We start from the raw sequence: 22,595 nt of genomic DNA, 5'->3' as shown, positions 1-22,595 counted from the left end.
CAAGGCAGCATTCTACCCCCGGCCTCCTGGCCTCCACGCCTCAGCTGTTTGCCCTCATTCAGCAGAAAAGGGAGACAGAAAGGAAACAAAAGCTGGCTGTGGCAGAAACCCTGTTAATTAGTAAAGCCTGAAAGGCTCTGCACTGGGTCAGGCCCCGACCCTGTCTGCCTGTGGCCTGTGAGCCATCAGGAATGAGTCTGCCCAAGGTGTCAGGCCTGAGCTCCAGAAAGAATGGGTGGTCAGCCCCTCGGTTAGGCAGGACACTCAAGACATAGCCATTGGTGTGCTGTGCGGGAGTTTTGGGCTTGCTGTAAATGAACACATCCTCCTGTTTCAGGGGCCAGTGAGATTCTCAAGCACAGATTAGCTCGGGAGTGTGGTGCTTGCCAACAGTCATTATTTGCAAAGCAGGGGGACATCGACCAAGATTGGGGTTTGGTCTTTCTGTGTTGTGATATTTGCACACCTCCCCCCAACTCTCCACCCCTCAGCCCTGCTACACCTTTTAAATTAGTAACTAGAGCACATGGTTGAAAGGGAAGGATTTGAAAAGTGTGTAAATTCAGCAGTTCTGCACATTAAAACACATTGCTTGCTTCTTAGTCACCTTCAGTTTCCCAGACAAGATATCGGATAACAAGTGTACATTTTTAATGAATGAGCTGGCCAGGAAACCTGACCTGCCCGTTAAATACTACAGACTCACCCCTGCTCAGCACATAGTTGCTCTGGAAAGGCGAGGGGAACATCTCCTTTGTTTCTTCCAAGAAGTGTAGGTTTGGGAGCTGGAGAAATGGCTCAGGGGTTAAGGGTGCTTGCTTAACCTCCCAGAGGACCAGAGTTCTGTTCCTAGCACCGACATTGGGTCATTCACAAGTGCTTCTGAGTGTAGCTCTTAGGTGGTGGTTCTCAACCTTCCTAATACCGTGACCCTTTAATACAGTTTTTCACATTATGGTGACACCCGCCCCCCACCATAATATTATTTTGTGACTCTTTCATAACTGTGATTTTGCTGTTATGAAATGTAATGTAGAATATCTGATATGCAGGATATCTGATATGCGACCCCAAAGGGGTTGCAACCCACAGGTTGAGAACCACTGCTCTAAGGGTTCTGTCTGCACTAACATGAGTGCATGTGTGCACACGCACACACACACACATGCACACACACATACATACAAATAAAATTTTTTTTTTTAAAGTGTAGGTTTGAGGGACTAGCAAGATGTTTCCATGGGTAAGGGCCCTTGCCACCAAGACTAAGATCCTGAATTCCATCCCTGGAACTGAGAGCATTGACCCCTACAATTTGTCCTTCTGACTTTCGTGCTCATGACATGGGACATGCACAATACCAACACACACAATCAAAATAAATACATGTAAGAAGATTTGTTTGATTTGTGACTGGTAGACATGGCTAGCTATGGCTTGAAGCTAAGGCTGATAAACTACGGTGTGTAAGCCAGGTGAACTTCTCTTTAGGGAAGCACATATAGGTATAGTTGGGCTGCTGATAACAACGCCCACTGGAGGAGCCAGGACTTCACTCCGCTAGCTGTTTGCAGTGGTGTGTGAGAGCTCCTCTCTCTCTCTCTCTCTCTCTCTCTCTCTCTCTCTCTCTCTCTCTCTCTCTCTCCTCTCTCTCTACCCTGTCAGGCATTTCCCCAAGCAAAGGTGGGAATCCCATTCTGCAGCTGGGCTGTGTTGCTGTGGTAAGTGGGTGAGGAAGAGGGTGCTTGGCAAGGACCATAAGGTTTGAGTTGAGTGTTCGTTGGATGCCAAACATTCATGATCATTAATATAAACAGGTACGTGGTGGGCTGGGGAGATGATTTGCCTGGCAGGCACGCACTTGGACGTGAGTTTGATCCACAGAGCCAACGTGAAAATTCTGGGTGTGGCGTCCAGCACCTATAATTCTAGTGCCTGGGAGGAGATGGAGACAGGCAGATCTCTGGGACTGGCTCGCCGGCTAGTCTATCCTACGCGGTGAGTTCCAGGATAATATGAAACCCTGTCTCAAAAGAAAATAATAATGCCTGAAGAATGACAACGAGGTTGATCTCTGGCTTCCAGATGCACACGTGTGTACTTGCACTCCCAACTCCCACTCCCAAATGCCACAGCAGAGAGTTAAAATGTCACGGGGGTGGGGGTGGGGGAGGCTAGCTTTATAAAGGAGAAACCTGAGCCGTGAGATCTGCTGTCCACAGCCCCCGGGCTTTCTCTCTGCGCCCCACCACGGGCTTCTCTACCTCCGTGTTGGTTGGTGTAAATGCTGGAGGACCACTCATGTGGAGCTGCCTGTGCCTGTTTGCCCTCCTAACTGTTGGTAGTGAGAAGCAATTGCTTCACTGTATAAACCAATATGAGAGAGCGGCCTTTGCTTTGTTTGTACAGCTGTGGCTGGGCTCCGCTATCTCTCCCTGTGCAGAAGGGCCTGTGAACAGGCCAGGGGGAAAGATTTCCGCAGGCTGGAGGAGGTGAGAACTTTCCCAATTGTCCTCAAGGTGCCTGTGGTCAAAAGGGTTGAACTTTGAAAAGAAAACACACGTTTATTTTATAAATGCGAGTCCATGTTGAATGCCTGTGGTTCAGGATGAAAATGTTCTAAGAGTTTGCAATGGATAAACTTGCCTCCACTTTTCCCACGGCCCCACGCCCCTTCCTCACAGTCGATCAAAACCACCAGGTCACAGTGAAGCCTAGTAGACACATCGCCACCTAGCTTGTTCGCGGAACAGCTAGGCTAGATGGCGTATTCTGCCCCTGGTTTGCCTTTCACTCTTACTCTCTCATTCCCCCCCCCACACACACTGCATAGCAACATTGGATTGACGCAACACTGAATGACATTTAGCATGATTGCAGGCTTTTATGGTGCAGCGCCTCATTTTGTTTTGCTTTGTTTTACATAGTCTCACTTTGTAGCCTTGGCTGGCCTGGCACTCACTATGTAGACCAGGCTGGCCTCAGACTCACAGAGATTCCCTTGTTTTCCTAGTATTAGGATTAAAGGAGTGTGCCACACCTGGCCATTAGTTGTTTTTTTTTTTTAAATTACCATTTTGCACATGTGTAGGCTGTGGTATGAGGCGAGAAGTTGCTAGGCCCTTCAGCCAGTTTTTCACCCTACCAACCATGTTTTCTGACCCTGCCCAAATGCTATTACCAAAACATTTACCTTGGTTGTCTGATAGATGGAAAAATTATCTTAATGCAACTTTTAGCCATGGTCCAGGCTTGGAAAGCAATAGTAGAAAACAGCCCATTTGCTTTGTGACCACAATACAGTAGGGATCTGAAGTTGCTGGAGTGACAGGGAGTCGGAGTGGATTTTTGTTGTGTGACTGCCCGGTGGAGTAATAAAGTTGAAAAGCTGTGACGAACCCAGCTCTGTGAATCAGAAGCATCTGTCTTTGGATGTTTTACCTCATAGCATCTTCTTTCTGATGGTATGGTCTCTCTAACCTTGCTGTGACATCCGGGAAGTAAGATGGGTGAGTCACGGAAAATGGCCCAGCACTATAAATGTGGCTTCCGTGTCTGTACCATGACCTTTTGGGTCAACAGGCCTTTGCCAGTTCTGACATCTTTGCCACATGAACCGAACCCAGACGTCACTAAGGACCTGGAAAAGATGATGTGGGAGTGGGGACATTTGGGAGAGCGAGGCCTTGGAGAGCCTTCCTACACCAACTTTCTTTGCTTGGCTCTCGTGTAAAAGAACCTTGTGCGTCACTTGCTTGAATGAAAGGGTATGGGGTTTGTTTGTTTTTAGATGCCAGGACTGTTGTAGAATTAGGTATGGTTCCAGGAAAGGGAAAGTTTGTTTTATGGTCTTTTTATAAAATAGTAAAGTGGGGGTGGTAGGGGAACAGGGGCCAGAGAAGCTTTCTGGAGCCATTTGCCCGCCAAGGCTTATGTTAAATGTTAAGCTATTTGTAAACACAATGCGGTTTACCACACTGTGAACACAGAGAAAGGCAAATTAGCACTTTGCAAATAATCAAAACAGTACTAAGTGTCAGGATATACACATGCTCCCCTAGAGCCAAACACAGCCTATGCCACTGTGGAGGCTCAGGCTGGATGACCCTGCCAGCTATGAACTTACAGACCAAGTGCCCTTCTCTAAGCAATCGTGGGTGTGTTGGTCAAAACCAAGGTTAAAACAGGCCTGCTTTCCACCATCCTTCCTTTTCCAGAGACTTCTGGGGGAATGAGAACCTGCTGGCCACATGTGTAAGTGTTCTTTCCTTCACCGAATGGTTCAGGCAAACCTCAGGGCTCCCTCTCCTCCTACTTCCTCAAACCTTGTACCCTGGGCTGGAGAGATGGCTCAGAGGTTAAGAGCACTTGCTGCTCTTGCAGAGGACCCAGTTTGGTTCCCAGCACCCACATGGCAGTTCACAGCCACCTGTAACTCCAGGGGATCAAGTGCCCCCTTCTGACCTCTTCAAGCACTGCATGCATGTGATACACAGACATACATGCAGGCAAACACTCATTAAATAAAAAGAAATCTTTAAAACAGTTAGACATGTGCTCAGGGATAGAGCCTTTGTCCATCGTCTCTACTTTGACCTCCAGGTCTTCCTTGTGTCAGTCAATCTAAAAGAAAAAGAAAAGACAAGACAGCTATAATCTATAATTCACATACTATACAACTCTGTAGTTTATAGTGTGTTTGCGTGATTGTGTAACCATTACTGTATTCAACATGTTTTCATTAATCTCAAATGAAAATGCATGCCTATCTAATGCAGACCCTTCCCACCTCTTCCCCAGCTCTTCCTCTAGCCCTGACCAACCATTAAGCTATTTTTCTTTATCTTTAGATTTATTATTCTAGACATTTCCTTCAGCATCAATATAGGATCTTTCATGACATGCGTCTTTCACTTGGTTGTAGCGCAAAGTCTGCTCTAGGCACTGCATGCTATGGTATGGTTTGTGAGTCAGGTAAGGGACTAGAGATTGAAACACACACACACACACACACACACACACACACACACACACACACACACAGGTAACACCAAGAATGCCCCCTTTATTGTGCTCCAGGGCAGCTTATATAGTGTCTCCTTGACTAATGGCCACCCCCTAACTCTCAGCTGCAAGCCCACCAGAAATCACCCCCCCACACACACACCATTAGAAACTCCTGAGGGTCTCGTGCTCAGAGCAGCTGCAAGCATAGGAAAACAGGTTGTTTACTCTGGCAGGCAGGAGGTCACAGGAAATTCAGGATCTAGGGGTCCACAGTCCCCAACATCTCCCCCTTTTCTATGTAATTAGACCAAGGTTCTAGACTGGCCAGGGACATGGCACAAATATGACAGCAATAAGTTGGAAAACGCCCCAGTGAACATAGTCACTGTACAAGATAGCCACAGGACGTGTTTGACTGATGGCAATCCCAGCTGCCACGAAGGAGGCTGCAGCAGTGACAATAGCCATCGTGGCGATCCCAAAGTCTCTCTCTCTCTCTCTCTCTCTCTCTCTCTCTCTCTCTCTCTCTCTCTCTCGGCAGGATGGCTCAGCACTAGCTGATTAGCAGCAGTCATAAATGCTGGCCCCATACTCCAGAGCCTCCTGCTTCTGCTTCCTTCAGCAAATCCAACTGGCTGTGGCAGCTCCACCAGGCCAGGCACCCGCCTCCTGCCACTGCTGGGAGCCAGGGTGGCAAGTGTGCTCGGGGACCTTCAGAGGCTACTATGCAGGTCCCTTGGACCCTGCAGAAAAGCCTGCTGGTCGTGTAGCAAATTGTTGGGCATGCAGAGCCGGAGACCACTACCACCTACGGCGTCCCCCTCGGCCCCACAATCTCCAGTAAACAATCATTTAGGGAATTTGACATTGTTCTCTCTAAACTACTTCCTGATGTTTATTGGGCAAAGTAATTTTTTGAGGGTAACCACAGCAACCTTTTGAGGGGGGGGTCTTGGTTCAAACCACATTAATCTAGAAGGATTCCACAGGTCCTCATCTTCTGTAGAAACAAAAGCAGAAACACTTTTCCAAAGCAACAAATCTTTAGACCCACATTTTGAAATCAAGATTCCTTTCTTAGCAATCCCCAGAATCAAATATCTCTCTGTAATCTAGATTCTCTGTGCACATTCCATCTTTTCGAGGCCTTTAATTCACCCTCCCACCTCCTCTTTATTACTTTCCTGCTGACCAATCTTCCGGAGGGCATCCCCCAGAGAGTCCCTAGTTCCCAATCTCATCTGTGGCACCTGCACCATCTGGAACCGGTATCAATCAAGAGTCTGGGGATGAAAAAACACATAGACACATACCCATCTTCAATTCACCCTCACTATTCTGGAGGGCAATCTCTCAGGGATCCCTAGTTCCCGGTCTCGCTGGGGGCCTCCACTTGGTATCATGTTTTCTGTTGTAGCATACATTGGTATTTCATTTCTTTATGACCTGATAATAGTCCATTGTATGACTGAACCACATTTTATTTACCCATCCATTTGTTGATAGGAATATCAGTTGTTTCCACTTTTATGAATAATGGTGCCTTGGCCATGTGTATATACATACATACATACATTCATACATACGTGTGTGTGTAAGTTTTTATTTCTCTTAGGCATATAGAAAAAAGTGAAGTAGCTAGTCATGAGGAAATTCAGTTTAACATTGTTTGGAGGAGCTGACAACCCTCCTGCATGGCTACACAATTTTGAATTTTCTCAGCATTGTGCAAAGGTTTTTGTTTTTCCTTATCCTCCCTAGCAGTAAGTGTGTGTGACTGTGACTCTGATTTGTTCTTCCCTAGTGACTGACAGTACTGACCAGCTCTTCCCATGCCCATTCCTGTGTCTTCTTTGGAAACAAATTTATTTCTATCCATTGCCCTCATCAAGAATGGGTGGTTTGCTGGGCACTGAGGAGCACGCCTTTAATTCCAGCTCTTGGGAGGTAAAGGCAGGTGGATCTCTGTGAGTTTGAGGCCAGCCTGCTCTACAGAGCGAGTTCCAGGATAGCCAGAACTATGTGAGAGACCCTATTCCAAAAAAAAAAGTGGTTTATCTTTTTATTATGAAGGTGAAGAATTCTTCACATATTTTCATATGATCTGATTTGTAAGTTTTTTCTTTTGTTCTGTGGGCCATCTTATCGTCCTGGTGGTATCCCTAGTATTATAAAAGTTTCTTACATCTTACAGACTACTCGCATGGTAGTAGGCTCACAACTATCTGTATCTCCAGTCCTGGGGGATATAATGCCCTCTTCTGGATGCCAAGGGTACTTCACACATATGGCACACACACTCACACACACAGAAGTCAATCTGTCCTTTTGTCATCTGTGCCTCTGGTACTGCAGCTGAGGAACCTTTGCCTAAACTAAAATCACAGGTATGCACTCCTGTGTCTTCTGAGAGCTTTAATGGTTTTAGTTCTAGAATTTGGTTCTATGACCCAGTTTGAGTTCATGTTGTGAAGGGGTGCTGTCTTCATTTGCTTATTTGTTATTGTTTGTGACAAGGGCTTGTGTAGCCCAGGCTAACCTCAGATTCACTACGTAGCAGAGGATGACCTTGCCTTCCTCTTTCTTTTGCTTGTATCACCCTAGTACTGAAGAGTGTTACTACCACACCCAGTAGATGTGATGCTAGGGATCAAACCCAGGGCTTCTTGCATGTTAGGCCAGCATTCTATTAACAGCTGTTGTGCCCTAGCCTACCCATTTTTTCCCATCTTTCGGGTGGGATGAGAATAGCTCCTAAGGTCCTTAACAAGGTAGAGAGCTCAAAAAGGGCTGAGCACAGACAAGGACTGGCAAACATTCTATGGAGGCCACCCCAGATAATCTTCCAATGAGTGGGTGTTGCTCTTATGATCCTTCATCTTTGCATTAATTCTTCACTTTTTTGATTTGCTGGGCATCAAACTACACAGCTCTACCCTGGCCTACATCTCATTTAAGAGCAGGTGACAGGCAACAGGTAGCCTCTAGGTTGTCATTCACCCTGCCTTCTTCCCCTGCCATTAAGCATTTTTTTTCCCTCAATACTGGGTGTTGAAATGAATTCTGTAGCTGGGTGGTGGTGCCACATGCCTTTAATCTCAGCACTCAGGAGGTAGAGGCAGGTGAATCTCTGTGAGTTCAAGACCAGCCTAGTCTACAAAGATAGTTCCAGGACAGCCAGGACTCTTACACAGAGAAACCTTGTTTGCAGATGGAATAGAAAGAAATGAGTCCCTCAAATACTTCAACTCATCTACTGCCATGAACCTATATCTCCAGCTTTTAAAAAATACATTTTGAGACAGGGCTAGCTTCAAACTCATCAAGTATCCCAGGCTAGCCTGGAACTTCCAATCATTCTGCCTCGTCCTCCTGTGGTTGGGATGGCAGACAAATGCCCGAAGGTTCCAGCTGCGGTACTTTTCAGACGCCAGCTTCCCTCAGGAGTTGGGGAGCACCTGTGAACACTCATTCCCTTGTTCTTTGTTCTTAGAATGTGGAGGTCCTGGCCAGCAGGAGCCACTTGTCAGAGCAGATCCAGGCAGGGGCTGACCTGCGTGAGAACGCACTGAAGGAGGAGAATGAGAAGCTGCAGGGGAGAATTGCAGAGCTGGAGTGCAGACTGGTCCAGCTGCAGAAGCAGATGGAGGATGTGAAAGGCGCTGAGGCCCACGCAAAGGAGACACTCCACAAGTGCGAGGTGAGGCTCCTTGGGTCCTGGCCAGAGTGTGGCAGCCTGTACCCTTCTCTCCTGTCGTGATTTCAGGGCTGGGGGCGGAACTGGCAGGATTTATTTAGGATGTCCCTGTGACCTGCAAGCATCTTTTGGAATGGTGGGAACAGGAATAATAAAACCAGGATGGGAATCACAGGCCTGGGTTGCACAGTACCCAGTGACTCCTGCCTCAGACATTAGACATCTTTCTGAGGCTCCGTGGGGACCTCTGAACACCTGCAGAGGCCATCTTCACACCATATTAGTCTGTCGCACTAAAGACATCCTTTCTTTCGCACGTAGCTGAGATTGTTGGAGATTTTTAGCAAGCCAGTTATCCACTCTACCACAGCTTTAGAAGCTGTTAAGGAAAGAGGCGGGAAGTCACAGCAGTGGAAGGGGAGGGACACACTGGGTACCCAACAGGTCCCCTGCACACCTTTACAGCAATGCCTTGACCCAGTCTACCCCCTGCCTGAAGTTTCTGAATCTCTGGGGGGGTGTGGGTAAAACTTGGGTATTTGTAGTAAAGATAAAGAAATCACCAAGGTAACCCCGAAGGCCACATGTGGCTGGAAATGGACTGCAGAGATGCGCACACCCAAGAGCCCCGCTGCTTCTCATCTCGAGCCCACAACAGGCACACTGAGATCACGGCCATCTTCAGAGTGTGTCCCTGGGTTTTTTAACCCACCTGTCTCACTATAGAGTGAAGTCCAGCAGCTAGAGGGAGCCCTTGTGCATGCCAGACAGGAAGAAAAGGAAGCCACCTCTGCCAAAAGGGCACTGGAGAAGGAGCTGGAGCGTGTGCAGGTAAGCCCCCAAGTCTTGCCTTCCTCATCCTTGTAGGTAGTCATGGCCACTGGGCCTGTCCTTCCTGGGAATGCCTTCCACCTATGTAGCCACCCTGAGCCTATCCATCTAGACTAGTGACTTGGAAGTAGGGGACAGTTGGTGATTTCTGGAGATGTGCTAATTGTCACACTGGGAAGATGCTGCAGGCATCTGGTGAGTGGAAGCCGGGATTGCTGGTGAGCATCCTAGAAAACAGGCCAGCTCCACAGCCATGAGCTCTCTGATCCAAACGTCACCATACCGAGGCTGAGAAGGCCTTGCCCTTGGTGGGAAAGTTCTTGACAGTTTTGCACAGATAAAATACAAACGGTGTGTGAAAGCAGGCTGAACCTGCCCCCAAGGCGGCCTGGAGTCGCCTCTCCGCAGAAGCCAATTTCCCGTCTCCTCTGGGCACACGTGCGGTCCTTCAAGGCGGCTATTAAAAGGAGCAGGAAGAAGTCATTTCCTTGAGACCAGATAGCTATCTCTCTTCAAAACCAGAAGGTTCCTAGAAAATGAGATTTTCCCATTTGGATGTCAAGAAGGCTATTTGAAGTCCACAGTAGTCAGAGCCAGAGCTAAAGTTGTAAACTGGCTTTTGTACAAAACCTCGGTGTGACCCTGGTGTGCCTTCATTCTACCGGCCACCCTTAGGTTCTGAAATGCCGTCTACATGTCCCTGGGGAGAGTTTTGGGGAAGGTGAGGGCTGACGGGCCGGCTCAAGCTCAAAACTGTTGAAGTTTTGCAGTGGAGACCCACTAGTCTCCAGGGTCAGATCACACAGGATAAGAGTTCAGAGCCCTCACCGCACGAGGCTGGTTCTCTTCAACAGTCATCTCCGGTGGCGTTGAGCAGGGTTCACACACGGGCATCACCACGCCCGGCATTTGCCTGGGTGCTGGGATCTGATCTCAGGTTCTCATGCTTCTACAGTGAGCACTTACTCATGGAGCCAGCTTCCCTGGGTCCCCTTTGCAGCTTTCACCTTGGGGACAGTGCTGAGTGAAGCACTTTGTCGCTACAGAGATGATGCCTCTAAGGCTAACGATACAAACCCACTGACTGATAGTGGAACAAAATTTGCACATGCAGGTGACAGGGGGAATCACCAGGTGGGTCGCTCGAAGACGCAACAGTTGGTGATGTATAATGGCAGCCTTGAGCCATGGTGGCTACTGATGTAACTCCCGTATGGCATTTTTCCAACTCTGTTCCTGTGGAGGTTCTCTGGTTTAGTCAGTTTTTCTCTCTCTCTCTTTCTCTCTTTCTTTCTCTCTCTCCTCTCTCTCCTCTCTCCTCTCCTCTCTCTCTCTCTCCTTTTTGTTTCTTTGGTTCCTGATTCCCTTGATTCTTTCCCCTTTGCTCAGAGGTAACAGGTTCCATTGCTTTTGTGGTGCAACTGTGAAGTTCCCCTTGTCACCTGTGGGAGAGGACTCCAGGTAGGCAGGTGACAGCATTGCATTTTCCCCACCATCTCCAGAGAGAGCTGACCCAGACCGCCCAGGAGCAGAAGGAGCTGTTAGAGAAACTCCAGGAAGAGACCGAGCAGAAGGAGCAGCTGAGGAAGCTGAAGAACGAGATGGAGAGCGAGCGATGGCATCTGGACAAGACCATCGAGAAGCTGCAGAAGGAGGTGAGGGGCCAGGAGGTAGAGCAAGGGTCAAGCGGGCCCAGGGGAATCCACGCACTTTCTCCTGGGAAGGCTCAGGAAATCCACAGTTCCCCCAAACAGATGCACCTGGGTGGTGCGGAACCCCTGCAGCCATTCTTTGAACTTGTTGAAAATTCCAGATGCCGAGAAACTTGTCTGAAAAGATAAAGGCTGAAAGCCTCAGGGCTCTGGGCACCTGGTCACTTGGTAACAATAAACAGATGGCCTGGTGTGGACACAACCAATGTTCACTGAATTGTGGTTGAGGCCTCTGGGCAGAGTCTGCATATTTATCTCTCTCTGACATATCCAGGAACGCCAAAGGTGATTTCTAAAGCCCAGAACTTCTGTCCCTCAGCTCACCTCTGCCCCGAAACACTCACAGGGAAAGGCACGAGGCTGCCGGCTCCCTTCTATCTAGGAGTGGACCTAGAAGGCTGCCGTTTTCTGACACCTACCAGTGCAAGGCATTTTGCTAGTGACTTGTTTAGCTCTGACTAGAATTCTATGCCTGGGTTTTGTCTAAACTCTGGAAGGTAGATATGATTTCAGTGCTTCCCAAAAGGACAGTGTCAAGGCCTTTAGTGGTTAAGGATGTGCCTCAATCATACTGGTTGGTGGAGAGCAAAGCTGTGACCTCAGGACTATGTATCCAGTCACCATGGCAGGGTTAGCCAGACCCAGACAGCTCAGGGTCTGGCGCTTGGTGGCCTTAGAGGAAGCGTCAAAGGTAGGGAGCAGAGGAGATGCTCTCCTTGTTGGAGGGGCTCCAGCAGCATGGCAGGACCTGTTCAAGCCACCCCATTTCCTCCAGATGGCGGACATCGCCGAAGCCTCACGCACATCCTCTTTGGAGCTGCAGAGGCAGCTGGGTGAGTATAAGGAGAAGAACCGCCGGGAGCTTGCGGAAATGCAGACTCAACTGAAGGAGAAAAGCCTGGAGGTGGAAAAGGCCAGATTGGCAGCTGTGAAAATGCAAGATGAGGTAATACCTGCCGGGTAATCCTCTCCTTTATCTCTTATTGAGAATGCCTTCAACTCACTTTGCAAGGCTTCTATTGCTGGGACTGGGCGGGGGAGGAGGGAGATATTCTTAGGGCAGCTTTGGGGCTTGCTTTATTCTCCACTCGCTAGTGATTACAAGCAAGTGGCGTCCTAAGACACACAACTCCCACTGGCTCAGAAGTGAAACAGACACACCTTTAATTGGGCCATATTCTGATCCAAAGTTTTCTGCCTGAAAAGCTGAGCCACCTTTTATGGAGCAAGAATGTTGTCTCCATCTGTGTCCAAACATGTCATCCACCCCCGGGTCTTCCTTTATTCCTAGAACAAGATGGCAGGGGATGACTAGATTCTTTTAACAATCATATTTTAAAAAGATTCAATTATTTATGTGTGAATGTGTTTTTCTGTGTGTATGTGTCTGCGTGTTTGCATATATGTATGTACGAATACCCATGGAGGCCAGAAGAGGGCGCTGGAACTTTTGGAGCTGGAGTTGCCAAGGCATTGTGAGCTACCTGACCTTATGTGTAGGTGCTAGGATCCGAACTCCAGTCTTCATTGTTGAGCATCAAGTGCTCTTAACTACTGAGCCATCACCGTCTCTCCAGTCTTGCTAATCACCTTTTGACTTTTATTGGAGTGGTCAGGTAGACAAGAACTTGATAATCACAGTAAAATAGACTAAGAGATGTTCTTAGGGACTGGGCATGTGGCTCAGTGGTAGAGTGCTTGCCTAGACTTGGTTCAGTCTTCACGTCTTAGGAATTCGTGAATGCTGAGATGATCAAAGCATACTATTTTTGTTCATCATCTATCATTTATTATTTATCATTGTGGGTGTATGATGTGTATGTGAAGGTTGAGTGCCAGAGTCAGAGTCAATGTGTGGAGCTCAGGGGACAACTTTGTGGAATGGGATCCCTCCTTCTGTCTTTACAGGGTTTGGGGATCAAACTCCGATTGGCTGCCCTAAAAACATTTTTGGTTTTATACCTAAAAACAATAGGCTGGGGAGTGTTGGTGCACACCTTTAATCTCAGCATTAGGGAGGCAGAAGCAAGTGGATCTCTGTAAGTTCAAGACCAGCCTGGTCTACAGAGTGAGTTCCAGTACAACCATGGCTACACAGAGAAACCTTATCTTGGGGGAATAAAAAAGAATAAAACTGGAACAAACTGGATGGTGGTGACTCACACCTTTAATCTCAGCACTTGGGAGGCAGAGGCAGGTGGATCTCTAAGTTTGGGGCCAAGCTGGTCTTCAAAGCAAGTTCTAGGATGGCCATGGCTGGATAATAATAATAATGATAATAATGATAATGATAGAGCCAAGAAATGCAAATGTTGCATTCTTGAGCTTGGAAGAGGAAAATTAATTTTCACAGTAAGCTGGAGGCTTGCCCATTTCATTCTGTGTGTCTGTCTGTCTTTCATGGCAGTTCTCCTGCCCCATGTTCCCGTGTGCTAGGATTACAGGTGTGAGTCACCACACCTGGCTGCGATTCTAACCTGTGCCGACTGAATGACCCTGAGCAAGCTCTCTCAGTTTTCTCAGCATCTCTTTCTACATTAGTGGCTTAATGATGACGAGATAATGCACGAAACGATATAGTGAAGGCCCTGAGATCCTGGACATTCGATACACACTTCTCTCTTTTGCAAAGCTTCCTCCTGCACACCCTGCACACACACAGTGTGAGGAGCCCACAGATTCCACAGGAAAACAAGTTTTCTTTAAAACACAACAAATCAAGAAACTTTTAATTTCTTTGGTGATCAAAGGAAGGTTTGCCCTGAGTCAGTGCTGAACCCATCAAAGAACAATGGATATTTATGACACTTCGGAAAGGATCCTGATAGCAGATTCCCTCAGCCTCAGGTTACAAGATACAGGACTCTAAGAAAGCTGGAACTGGCACGCTGACATCACAGTACCCTTTGCTATGAAAAAAACGTATTTTCATTTTTATAAAGCAGATGGGTGCTGGGGGTTCATCGACATTTGCCAGAACACAGCAAATAACCTGGTCTGTTTTAACTTCAAAAGACCACAGTGTCGCTGTGACCCTGCACAGGGATCCACACAGGTATTTGTGTAAAGGTTGTCAGGCTAGACACTTTGAGGGAGAAGGAGACATGAAGGTTCTTGAGACAGATAAAGAAGCAGAAGACCACAGAGATTAGGCAAGGCCAGATGGAGACCAGGCTTCTTTGTTTAAAAGAGAAAGAGAAAGAGCACACTGGGACTGGGGAGATGGTTTAGCAGTTAAGAGTTGCTTGCTACTCTTGTGAAGGACTGAAGTTTAGTTCCCAGCACCCATGTCGGTCCAGGTCCCAGAGATCCAGTGCCCTCTTCTGGTCAACTTAAGATACCTGCATGCTTTGCACATGCATGCACACACACACACACACACACACACACACACACACACACACACATATAATATTTTTTTTAAAAAGCACATATATGTGTGTATTTATTTCTGTTTTAAAAAATATTTTATGTATGTGAGTACTCTATCTGCGTGCCAGAAAAAAAGACATCAGACCCATTATAGATGGTTGTGAGCCACCATGTGGTTACTGGGAATTCTGGACCTCTGGAAGAGCAGCCAGTGCTCTTAACCGCTGAGCCATCTCTCCAGCCCCCTCTTTTCTCTTTTTAGAAAGGGTGTGCTGTTTGAAAGCAGAGATGGCTTTCTTGAGTTTTCTGTTGGTGTAGCCCCTAAAGATAGTTTTGTATTTGATGGCAGACAAGGATTTCTCATCTCCCTGAAGGAAAAGGAGGCAGATGTCACCCCTCTGATACTGAAGTCAGAATCTGTAAAGCAGAAGTGAATTAGTAAGTCAAGATCCCTCTGGACCCTTGAATGGGTCCTCGTTTATCTCTGCTCACTGCTCTTCTCCCCAGGTGACTCTTTAGTTGAGTATGGCTATGGATTTGCACAGAGTCAGCCACTGGCTGCCTTTGCCTGAGAGCAGTGCACTGGCTATCATTCTGCTGGTAATGTGAGACACTGAGGTTCTGATGAGGGTGGTCTTTAGGAAGTAAGGCTTAAAGTTCACCATCTTTAGTTCATCTTCTAAGTCCTGCCTAACTACTTAAAGGTAGCGCTGACAGGTTAAAAAGTTACTTGCTTACCTTCATCCCCATTGGCAGACACTGATTATATACAGCAATGGGTCTCCTTCTGATATTTCACATATGTGTCAGATGTCTTCTGATCCCAGTCACCCCCAACCCTTTTTCTCCTCCTTCCTGCTGCTCCCCTGCTCTTCCCACTTGGCCCTCCCTCTATTTTCACATCTGTGTGTCCCTGTCAGTTTAGGGTTGCTTTTAGGAACGTGGCAAGAAGTAGTTTACAGGCGCATGGACAACTTCACGGTGACTCCACCACTGAAGAAGGTATCGTCCGTCCCTCCAGCAGCCATGGAGAGGTGGGGCTGTGTGAGCCCCTCCCAGTTCTGTGACGGAATGTTGGTGGGTCTGTCTTGTGCAGGTTAGACCCAGCTGCTGAGTGCAGTGACCATGTCATGTTTGTGACAATGTTCCCCAGCACTCTACCCATTCCTCTGGCTCCTCCAATTTTTCTGTCTCCTCTTCTGTGACATCCCTAAACCTGGGAGGGGGTGATGCAGATGTCCCATTTAGGGTTGTCTTGCTTACTTTCAATTCAGGGCAAGTTGCTTTTAAACACTCAGTGGAGTGAGTGTTCCTTATCTGACATACTTGGTACTAGAAGTATTTCTGGTTTCAGAGATTTTTGGAATATTTGTATAGATTTTACTTGTCATTTCTAATTTAAAAAAATCCTCAATCTAAAATGTCTTTTAGTTTTAGATTTGTAGTATTTGATATTTGGCTTTTTTGTGATTTATGTCTATAATTATTTAGCCTGCATGTATATAGGTATACACATGTGTGCCTGGTGCCCAGGGGTATCAGGAGGTATCAGATCCCATGGAACTGGAGTTACAGATGGCTGTGGGCTGTCACATGGGTTCTGGGAGCCAAATCCCTGGAAGAGTAGCCAGGACTCTTAACCACTGAGCTCTTCGGCCTTGCATTTTGGGCTTTTGAACTGGGGTGTGCGTGTGTGTGTGTGTGTGTGTGTGTGTGTGTGTGTGTGTGTGTGGCAGGGCATGCTCAGCCGGTGCCAGCAGTTCTCCCCTCTTGCCTGTCCCACTCCTAGGAGGGCCCTACTGCTGTAGGAGACAGACCCTACTAGTGGAAGGAGGGGGAGGGGCACACTAAGTAACAGGAGAGGCGTGGCAGAGGAGGCCAAGAAGGAAATCAGGGCTGTATATTTGATTGGCATTCTTTCTGATCGTTATTTTTGGGTTACCATCCGGATCTCAAATAATATTAGCCCTACGTTGTGATGAGAACATTGAGTCCTGGAGAGGTTTAGTGCTCCTTGATCATGTTTCAAACCTCCCCACCCAGAGCGAGCGCCCATTCTGCCAGCCCGTTCCATTCTCTCCGGATGATGGTTCCTGTAATGTCGCTCAGTCTCACTCACCATGGCCACCCAAGCCAGCCCAGGGCTGGTGTCCAACGGTTGTCTTCTTCCAAGCCTGCCTGTGCTGGAAATGGCTGGGGTTCTGTCAGCCTCCAACAGAATACAATGAGTCCAACCTCCCCAGGTCTTCCTACATTAGCATGGTGTTTTGAAGCTTCCCCGGATTATCTGTGGACTCGCTGAAGGAATAAACCTCGGTGGTGTTCTATTCTTAGCACTGTGGATTCTCCATCCCCAGAAGGGTTTGATGTTGGCAACCAAAGAGTCAGAGTTGAGCCTCATTGAGTCAGCCCACCCCAGTGGGGAGTTTGAGGTATCCACTGCCACTGTGAGGTCCTGGCTCTTAAGACTCTCAAACTGTGTCCATTCCTTAAAACTATTAGATGAGTGCCACCTTGTGGATTAAAGGAGCACTGCAGTTATCCCCGATCGTTTTCTACACAGCAAAGACTTGCCTAATGAGTGTGATTATGTTCTTGGATTTTATGCCTGCTGGTTGCTTAGAGACCATTAATTTAGTTTGTTTTTTTAAAATATTTTTATGATTTATTTAACTTTATTTTATGTACATTGGTGTGAAGGTGTCAAATCCCGTGCAACTGGATCTTCAGACAGCTGTGAGCTGCCATGTGGGTGCTAGGAATTGAACCCGGGTCCTCTGGAAGAGCAGTCAGTGCTCTTAACCACTGAGCCATCTCTCCAGCCCCTTTAGTTTTTATTTTAAACCCTTAAACCTCTCTTGAGACAATGCCAATACAAATACAAGAACACTTATTTACTTCAGTGACTTTCAAATAAGTGGTTTTGTCCATGACTTACAATAAGTCATCACCCACGCAACCTAATGACACATACATCCATACAAATGTGTTAATATCTAATACAAAAACATCCCAATGCTTGTTCATACTCTGACTTTTTATGTGTTCTGTGTAATTGAAATAGTCAACATCTAATCAGTTGACTTTATAACTTAATAATTTACCGTCTACAATGAAAAAAAACCCTCTTATTTTATAATAAAAATGGAAAACTAATGCCTGGAGAGAGGTGGAATTGCTCCTCTTTGCTTTGGGGTGGGCCTGTGCACTCTGTTTCCTGGCCTCCTTGAGCCGGGCAGCCACATGGTAGACAGACATGTATGCAGGCATGTGTTATTTGTCACGGGCAGAGTTACCAGCAAACCGTGGTTCAATGGCTGCCACTTGCACCACCCACGGCATGTTCCAACACCCTCTCCTTCCAGTTGCGCCTCAAGGAGGAGGAGCTGCGGGACTACCAGCGGGCTGAGGACGAAGCACTCACGAAACGGCAGCTTCTGGAGCAGGCGCTGAAAGATCTGGAGTACGAGCTGGAGGCCAAGAGTCACCTCAAGGATGACCGCAGCCGGCTCATCAAGCAGATGGAGGTGTGTGGGTACACAGGCAGGAGCCGGGCTGTGGAGCACCCGTCTGGGCCACTGGGGAATGTTTCCTATGTGGGAGGTCTCGGGGTTTTCTTCCTCTTTCTAGTTTGACGTTTTAAGATCTTTTATGTTGTGGGGAGGTGGTTTATCATCTTGTGTGTCAGAGCGGGAAGGAGTGAAGGGTGTAATTTAGTCTAATGGCCTCATTGCTTTGAAGAAGATATAAGTCGCTCCCCAAAGATGGTGCTTAGCTGATAGTGCCGTGTCCCTTCAGCAATGATGCACCTACAGGAGCTGACTGTCCAGTCAGGATCCACACTGTGCTTTAGACTCCAAACCACACAGTCCGTTCTTCGTCCTGGCCCGTCTTTCCGTGTGTGCGTACGTATCGTTGCTAGAGCTATCAGCAAACTGTGGTCCAATTCATTGCCCTTTCTGAGACTGCCCAAAGCAGACACCAGCTGGGGGTCAGTATTTATAAGCCTAATACATAATCCTTGAGGAAAAAAGGCAAAACCATATAAATAAAATACCAGAATCTCAGTGTCCATGGTCCTCTGAGATGATGGGAAGAACCTGGATTGCTAAAAAGGAATAATTTGTAAGAGAAGAATTGATCCTAAACCAGAAATATGTGTGTGCCCCCCACCACCAGCGGAATTTAGAGAATAAGAGACTGAAAAAACAAGCCTCAGACTTTGGGGGACACATTAACATTGTGAGGGTTTTGATAAAAGACAGGCATGACTCTCAAGGCCAGCAAGAAATGGCGTGGGTTCAAAATCAATGAATTCCTCATTCAGCTTTGCAAATAAACAGAAGTAGCTTTTTCAGAGCTCCAGGGTGCTTTGCAGTTTGTATCTAGGAAGTGAAGTTTGAACCCGTGGAGATTTTAATTAGATGGGCCTCTCTCAGAGACTAGAGTAGCCCGATGGCGGTTTTACTATTTTGTTTATGGGACTGCTGTATTTTTTAATATTCTCTTTCTGATCTCTTTAGGGAGTCACTTTCAGATAAGCCAAGGTCAACCTAGGTTAACTAGAAATGGATGCTCTAGGGCCTAGACACCCTGGTTAAAAGCAGCTGGCTGGGCTAGGGAGACGGCTCTGTTGGTGAAGAGTTAGTTTCTGGGACTTTCTGCTCCCAGGAGAGAGCTTTTGAGTTTCTTTATAGGTTTTGATATTATCTTATTTTATTTATTATTGTGTGTACGCGCACGCCAGCGCACGCCACAGTATGAGTGTGGGGACAGAGGACAGCTTTGGTGAGTCAGTCCTCTTCATTTTCATGTGGACTCTGGAGTTTGAACTCTAGTCTCAGGCTTTGCAATAAGTGCTTTTACCTGTTCGGCCATCTTTCTGGTCCTCCCTGGACTATAAATGGTTTTACCTGGTTGGCCGTCTTGCTGGTCCTCCCTGAACTATAAATGGTTTTACCTGGTCGATCGTCTTGCTGGTCCTCCCTGGAGGGTTTGATCACTCCCCAACAAGGCTGTTTCATCTGACAGTTCATCGTGCACACAAGTTCTGAGTGTTTCATTTCTGTTGTTTACAGAGCCATTCTCGGTTGTCAATCAATTCTGGCAGTGGCATAGATCATTCTTAGACACACAAGTGCTGCCTTTGAAAACTCCAAAGTGTTGGCTTCTTAAAAAGCATCGGTTGGGGTTAGAGAGATGGCACAGTGGTTAAGAGTGGGTGGTCGCCCTTCCAGAGGACCCACATGACAGCTCACAACCCCACCTGTAATTCCAGGCTAAGGAAAACTAACGCCCTCTTCTGGCCTCCACAGGCATTGCATACATGTGGTACACATACATGCAGATAAAACATTCATCTACATAAAATTAAAAAAAAATGAAAAAATCTTTTAGAAATATACATAAAAAAGCATCTATGGCTCCAAGTTTTCCCAGACCTATGACAAATCTACTGGAGACAAGAAACACAGGCTCAAGTCTCCCAGCCACCAGGGTTGGAGCACTGAGTGGGGAGAGAACCTCTTTCTTTCATCCATGCAACTACTTTGAAATGCTTTTCACTTAACTGCCAGGGATATTGAAGAAAGACCAGAGGAACAGACTGTTAGTCCTCTATGATGGTGAATTCACCAGCATAGACCGCCACTGTCATGTGTAATCCTATGTAGATTTGGGACTGTCCACTGCCAAGTTCACAGGGACTGTAGAGAAGAGGCAGGCAGGAATCATGTGCCCGCGCTCACAGGAGCAAGCCTCTTGAGCATGAAGCATTTGCAGGAATGTCCCGGGGTAGCTTCTCAGACTAAATGTTGACTTTAAGAGGGACCTATTTAAGATACTTAATACATACCAACATAACTAAAACATAACATAACCAACGTAACTAAAACACTGGGGCTTAGAGTAATACCTTTTCTACATGCCCAATTGTATCACAAAAGCAACAAAATACATGTTTTTAAAATACTTGCTTTGAGCCAGGCGGTGGTGGTGCACACTTTTAATCCCAGCACTCTAGAGGCAGAGGCAGGTGGATCTCTGTGAGTTCGAGCCTGGTCTACAAGAGCTAGCTCCAGGACAGGCTCCAAAGCTACAGAGAAACAATGTCTCAAAAAAAAAAAAAAACAACAACAACAAAAATACTTGCTTTGGATAGAACAAGAACTATATGTATGAGGGCTGGAGGTGGAAGTGTAGCTCAGCCGGTAGAGTACTTGCCTAGAGTAAATAAAGCTCTGGTTTCAATCTCTAGCACCCAACAAACAGGCACACTCTTGTAGTGCCAGCACTTGGGAGGCAGCTGCCGGAAGATCAGGAGTTCAAGGCTAACCTGGGATACAGGAGAAATGCTCTTGCCATACAGGATCATAGTGAATCCTTTAGGAAGGAAGAGAAGGAAGGAAAGGGGGAAAGAAATAAATGCCTTATGTTCCCAAGCCCTAACATAATCAGCTCTCATTTGTCCTTGGGGTTTCCTTCCACGGGCTCCCCTCTTATGCTCCTAACTCCGCATAAAGAAAGAAACCTGTTTGTTTCCCTTTCTCAGGACAAGGTGTCCCAGCTGGAGATGGAACTGGAAGAAGAAAGAACCAGCGCTGATTTGCTGTCTGAGAGGATCACGTGGAGCAGGGAGCAGGTATGAGGAAGCTGTAGAGGCTAAACCTGGGGATTTGGTTAGAGCCAGGAGGAAACATTCTTACAGATTTGGTTAGAGCCAGCAGGAAACATTCTTGCCACAGAGATTGCGACAGGAGATCTGGGAATCTTTACCATAACAAGCCAAGGAGGGAAGGAATTAGTAACACAGAGATTTTCTACAGTGATTGCAGAAAGTGATATATTAGCTACAGTGGGCCAAGGGCTTAGCATTGTCTGTTCAACTCAGGGTGACTAGGTTGGAGGTTTGGGGGCGAAGTGCTGTCCTCGCTGGACTGGCAGCCCTGGCTCAGAGCTGAAGCTGAGGTACTCTCTGGCTTCTTAGCCACCCACCCTTCTGATGTGGGCGGGAGTCCTTGGGAAGCCTGGTACTCAGGGCTATGGGATGGTTCAGTGCAGGAACTTCTAAGTCAGGCTACTGGGGACTAGTTCTTGTCCCCAAGCAGTAGAGGTTTACAGAGGGACTAACCCTCACCTCAGCCTTGACATTGGCTCCCCAAAGTTCTTACTGGACTCACAGCTCTTCTGTTAGGTGTTCCTGCAGTTTGGTTAAGGATCTGCATTACCCTGGGGCATTCCAGAGCGTGCTAAGCATGCGTAATGACAGGAGTGCCATGGGTTTGTTCGGTCAGCCTTCCTTGTGACCGTAAGCAGTGGGAGGAATGGTGAGAAGTGTGTCACCTTGTCAGTATCCGGGCAGTTAAAACCAGTTTCCAGTTCCATGATTCATACCCCAAAACAAACCACAGGCTTGCTGAACCAGAACACAGTGCCTCCATTGCTCTCTGGTCTGAGAATGCCTTTGGTCATTTCCTCTCACTGAACATGGTCTATGGGGATGTGACTGCTCACCTCAGTGGTCATTGTGGAAAAATTTCCACTGAGTCAAGAACTTGAGGTCCAGACAGGAAGAAGATGAGGACACCAGCCTGGGGACTGCTGTCAAGGACACTCTGTAGGTGGTCCCAGGCCTTTTCAGGTGCAGCCTCCTGTGAAACTTTGGGAAATTCCCAGATCATTGAGTCTATGAAAATGAGGCTGAGGCGAGAGACATTCAGCTGGTAGAGTTCTTGCCCGTCATGGACCAAGCCCTGGGTTCAACCCCCAGCACTGTATAAACTGGCTTGGTAATGCATGGCTGTGATCCAGAAAATGAAGGCAGGAAGATCAGAAGTTCAAGGTCATCCATCCTTGGCTACCTATTGAGTTCTAGACCAGCCAGGGCTACATGAGACCATTTCTCACATATAAACAGAAGCAAGATGAAGCTATTTATGAAGAAGGCTCCGAAGCTCCCCACTCCAGCCTGCCACCGT

At 47.2% G+C, this 22,595-nt stretch overlaps 1 protein-coding gene across 5 annotated transcripts in view; it reads left to right on the top strand.

The window, feature by feature from the left end:
* Positions 1–22,595, top strand: part of Cgnl1 (cingulin like 1) — a 148,552-nt gene that overhangs the window by 111,015 nt on the left and 14,942 nt on the right. For 4 of the 5 annotated variants that reach the window (XM_048423172.3, XM_048423169.3, XM_087905361.1 and 1 more), the window contains exons 9-14: positions 8,501–8,707; positions 9,431–9,535; positions 11,038–11,190; positions 12,023–12,193; positions 17,985–18,146; positions 21,170–21,259. In XM_048423172.3, the coding sequence (XP_048279129.3) occupies positions 8,501–8,707; positions 9,431–9,535; positions 11,038–11,190; positions 12,023–12,193; positions 17,985–18,146; positions 21,170–21,259 (888 nt within the window). The remainder of the gene's footprint in view (positions 1–8,500; positions 8,708–9,430; positions 9,536–11,037; positions 11,191–12,022; positions 12,194–17,984; positions 18,147–21,169; positions 21,260–22,595) is intronic. The other variant, XM_085689324.2, reaches the window with a different exon arrangement.

Source organism: Myodes glareolus, chromosome 4 (genome assembly GCF_982192425.1).
Source record: "Myodes glareolus chromosome 4, mMyoGla1.1, whole genome shotgun sequence".
NCBI classification, from domain to species: Eukaryota; Metazoa; Chordata; class Mammalia; order Rodentia; family Cricetidae; genus Myodes; species Myodes glareolus.
Note: the sequence above shows the minus strand (reverse complement) of the source record. Positions and strands in the feature narration are given on the sequence as shown.